Genomic DNA, 4,858 nt, shown 5'->3' with positions numbered 1-4,858 from the left:
TCTGTTCTAGTTCTGTTCTAGTTCTGTTCTAGTTCTGTTCTAGTTCTGTTCTAGTTCTGTTCTAGTTCTGTTCTAGTTCTGTTCTAGTTCTGTTCTAATTCAGTTCTAATTCAATTCCAGTTCGTTCCATATTGTATCTTTTTAATCCAAAACAATTTAAGCCGCAAATTACTCTAAATTTGTTTATTAAACAATCTACATTTCAAATTATTTAAACATTTTGTAATTCCATTCATTGCTCATTTTCGCTACATTCTTTAATGGTATTGTGTGGTGTAGTAAACAAAAACAAAAAAATAAACAATTAAGTAAACAAATTTAATACCATTAATGCGAATACTAATTCCAAAAATAACACAAAAAATTACTTTTATAGTTTGTTTATTTATTTTTTTTTTTGCAAAAAGTTTCATTATATGTATGTTATTATATTTCTTATAAATTACAACATAATTTGTAGTCTAGTAAATCGTGCGACATTTGTTAATGGCGAAAAAGAAGGAATGATTAAATGTGTTGTGTTGGAAGCAATTGTAATGGTAGAGGGTTCCTTTAAATTAGGTGTTATTTAGACTATATTTTGTTTATGATCTGGACTATAGAATAGTTTAGAGTCTGTGCTATCTAGTTTAGTCTAAATACTCTAACTAACATAACTTTTTGTCATTATCTATTTTATTACATATTTGTAATATAAACAAGTTCAACAAAGGAAAATTATTGACGTTTATTTTTCATAATAAATATATATTTAGAACAAATGATTCATTGTGGTAAAGACAATTGCTGGAAATATCATTTAAGTCTACTTAATACCAACAGGTAAAAAAGAACATATGCAAAATAATAATGATGACAACAATAAAAAGTCTACAATAGAATATTGAATAAAAAATTTATTCGTAAACTACTTAAGTACAATAGTTCCAAGACTTCAACAATGTCATTATTGGTTAATTTTAAGAAGCTTAAGTAAATAAAACAAAATATTTTTCAAATAAATATTATAAGAAAAGATAAGATAATGGGAGGAAAAAAGATATGAGAAAAAAATTGGAATAATTATAAGTAATTAGTAGAAAATGTGTTAGTATTTGTATTACAGAAGACACTGGCAAATGGTTTTAGTTAGACGTCTTGAGAAATTGTTATAATTTTTTTTAAAGAATATAAAGGGGTTTCTCTTTAGTTTGTTTTGATATATGAGAGCAGTTTAAAAAGGTTTTAAAAAGAAACATACAATTATAATTCTAACGATATTAAAGTCTTTTAGTCTATAGTTTGTACTCTAATGTTATCTATAGTTTGGATTCTAGTATTGTCTATAGTTCGGTCTATAGTATAGTCTATAGTTTGGATTATATTTTTGATTATATTTTGGCCTTAAACCTAATCTATAGTTGGGTCTAAAGTCTAGTCTGTAGTTTGGGTTATAGTCCAAACTATAGACTAGGCTTTAGGCCAAAATATAGACAAGAATATAGTCTAAACTATAGACTACAATCCTGGTCTATAAACTAATCTATAGTTGGGTCTAAAGTCTAGTCTGAAGTCTGGGTTATAGACCAAAATATAGACTAGGCTTTAGGCCAAAATATAGACAAGAATATAGTCTAAACTATAGACAACAGTCCTGGTCTATATTATTGTATAGTGCAAGTCTATAGTTTAGACTATAGTGTGGACTATAGTTTGATTTATATTCAAATAGTTTGGACTAAAATGTTGTCCATAATTAGGACTATAGTCTAGTCTATAGTCTTGACTATTGTATAGTTTGTATTGCACTTTTGTCTACGATTTGGACTATAATCTATTTCGTAGTTTGGACTAGTCTATATTTTGGACTAAAGCCTCGGCAAACTTTAATCTATAGGATTGTAGTTTTGTTTACAGTTTGGACTATAGTCCATTGTGAGTATTGTAGTCTATTCAATAGTTTGGTTTGGTCTTTTGTCTAGTTTATAGTTTTATCTATATTTTGAACTAAAGTCTAGTCAAAGTTTGGTCTATAGTTTAATCTATAGGATTGTAGTTTTGTTTACAGTTTGGATTATAGCCTATTCCATATTATGTACTAGTGTCTAGTCTGGACTATAGTCTCTTATAGGTTTGGTCTTGTGTCTAGTTTTTAGTTTGGTCCATAGTTTTGTCTATATTTTGGACTAAAGTCCAGGCAAAGTTTGGTCTATAGGATTGTAGATTTGTTTACAGTTGGGATTATAGTCTAGTCCATAGCATGTACTGTAGTCTATTCTATAGTTTTGATTATAGTTTCGAATAGGCTTATAGTTTCTTGACTACTTTATAGTTTGGGCCGTAGTTTTGTCTATATTTTGGACTAAAGTCTCGGCAAAGTTTGGTCTATAGAATTGTAGTTTTGTTTGCAGTTTCGACTATAGCCTAGTCTATAGTATGTTCTTTAGTTTAGTCTATAATTAGGGCTATAGTCTCGGATAGGTTTGGTCTTTTATCTAGTTTATAGTTTTGTCTATATTGTAGACTAAAATCTCGGCAAAGTTTGGTCCATAGTCTAGTCCATAGTATGCACTGCTGTCTATTCTATAGTTTTGGATTGGTTTGGTATTTTGTCTAGTTTATAGTTTGGTCCGTAGTTTTGTCTATATTTAGGACTAAAGTCTCGGAAAAGTTTGGTTTGTACGATTGTAGTTTTGTTTACAGTTTGGACTATAGTCTAGTCCATAGTATGTTCTATAGTCTAGTCTATAACTAGGACTATAGCCTCGGATTTTCTTTGTTCTTTTGTCTAGTTTATAGCTCGGTCCATAGTTTTGTCTATATTTTGGACTAAAGTCTAGTTTTAGTTTGGTCCATAGTTTTGTCTATATTTTGGACTAAAGTCCAGGCAAAGTTTGGTCTATAGGATTGTAGATTTGTTTACAGTTGGGATTATAGTCTAGTCCATAGCATGTACTGTAGTCTATTCTATAGTTTTGATTATAGTTTCGAATAGGCTTATAGTTTCTTGACTACTTTATAGTTTGGGCCGTAGTTTTGTCTATATTTTGGACTAAAGTCTCGGCAAAGTTTGTTCTATAGGATTGTAGTTTTAGTAACAGTTTGGACTATAGCTAGTCCATTGTGTGTATTGCAGTCTATTCTATAGTCTGGACTATAGTTTCGGATAGGTTTTGTAGAGTTTGGACTAGTTCTATAGTTTAGACTGAAGTCTTGGGAAAGTTTGGTCTATAGTATATTCTATAGTTTGGACTATACTTAGTTCTTTCTACAGTTTGGATTACAGATTGGTCCACAGTTTGGACTATAAACTTGCCTACAGTTTGGATTGTAGTCTCGACTATAGTTTGGCCTTGTCTATAGTTTATACTATAGTCTTGTCTATAGTTTTCACTACAATCTGGACTATAGTCTTATATAGCCCAGTGATCTGTAGTGTTCATTTGAACAGATTTAATGCAAATTATATAAAAACTTTTGCTTTTTTCTTTCAGAGTAATTGCCGAAAAAGTAGCACCGCCTAAGGAATTTTCCTTACTATCACGTACAGCGGATACAGAACAAAAGGCCTGGCGTAAACGACAAATTGCCTATAAGCTCTCCAAACGGGGGACCGTTACACAAGCAGTTACAGATATAATACTATGTTCTAAATTAAAAATTGCACCAGAAGGATTTAAATTAGCGGGGTAAACAGAGATACATTAAATAATAAGAAAAAAATATATTTTAAAAAGTATATTTAAGAAAGAAGTTTGAGATAAACTTAGTTTAAACTCAGATTAAGGAAACACTTACTTAAAACTTTAATTTATTTCTTTAACTAGTGATATAAATGGCATATTAATTTGTTATAAAACTGGTGCCATACCGGTACGTTTGCCACCGCCAGTGCCCGGTCTAAGTCCACAATTAGGCTGCACCTCTGCTACAAACGGTAGCAGTGAAGTGGAAAAAGCATTAAATCGTTTAAATCTACACAATGCCACGGCAGCGGGACAAGCTTTAAGAAATCCCAAACAGCCGGTAGGTTGAAAAGAAAACTTTTTATAAAACTTTTGTAATTTGAATTTGAATTGTATGTTTAGCTGCCGCCCGTGCCACATGCAGAAGAACATGATTATGAAGAAATTCAACATTCTTATCAAATAAACTCACCACAAAGACCGGCACCCAAGCCACCGGTTAACACAAGTCATAGTCTGGGTACATTGGGTGCTTATACTGATGTTGAGGGAGTGCCATTTGTTATTAATCCTATGCTTAAGTCTACTAATCAAAATGTGGTAAGTAGTAAATAAATAAAATATCTTAGAAGTTTAATCTATTCTATTCTTTTTTCCCAGTATTCCACACTGCCACAACTTAGTGATTTTGTTGTAAAAAAAGATCTCGATTATGATTTTCAATTGGAGCGTCAAACTTTGTGTACCATGAAATCGTCAGCTTCCAAAAATCCTTTTTTTAATTAAAATCTAAACAAAAAAAAGCAAATCCAACAACAAAAGTTAAAATAATTACCTTAAATCTAACAAAAAACAAACAAATAGCAATGTTTTAAAATATATATTAATTAAAATATTTTGTATAAAAAAATTCCTTAATTTTTTTCTTAATTTAAGTTTATTTTTAATATTATTTTGTTTTTAAATAATTCCTATATTATATTTTTCTCTGTGTATCATACACTCCTCTTTATTTACATGTGTTTTACATCTCTATGTGAATATTTATTTTTTTAGTTAAACGCAAGTCAATTTAGTTTAGTTTTTTTTTTATATAAAACTTTAAATATTAAAATCTTTATGCTGTAATATACAAGATTAAAGGAGTATAATTCCAAAAATTTTTTGTGTTACATATTTATTTTATTTTCTAG

The 4,858-nt window shown here is 29.7% G+C and overlaps 1 protein-coding gene across 1 annotated transcript in view; it reads left to right on the top strand.

The window, feature by feature from the left end:
* The window catches only part of LOC111682847 (multivesicular body subunit 12A), a 9,079-nt gene extending 4,620 nt beyond the window's left edge, over positions 1–4,459 (top strand). The window contains exons 2-5 of the mRNA XM_046946036.1: positions 3,462–3,668; positions 3,807–4,005; positions 4,068–4,265; positions 4,326–4,459. Of these exons, the coding sequence (XP_046801992.1) occupies positions 3,462–3,668; positions 3,807–4,005; positions 4,068–4,265; positions 4,326–4,451 (730 nt within the window). The 3' untranslated portion in view covers positions 4,452–4,459. The remainder of the gene's footprint in view (positions 1–3,461; positions 3,669–3,806; positions 4,006–4,067; positions 4,266–4,325) is intronic.
* The last annotated feature ends 399 nt before the right edge of the window (positions 4,460–4,858 follow it).

The sequence above is a fragment of the Lucilia cuprina genome, chromosome 3 (assembly GCF_022045245.1).
Source record: "Lucilia cuprina isolate Lc7/37 chromosome 3, ASM2204524v1, whole genome shotgun sequence".
NCBI lineage: Eukaryota > Metazoa > Arthropoda > Insecta > Diptera > Calliphoridae > Lucilia > Lucilia cuprina.
This window is presented reverse-complemented; position numbering and strand designations above follow the sequence as displayed.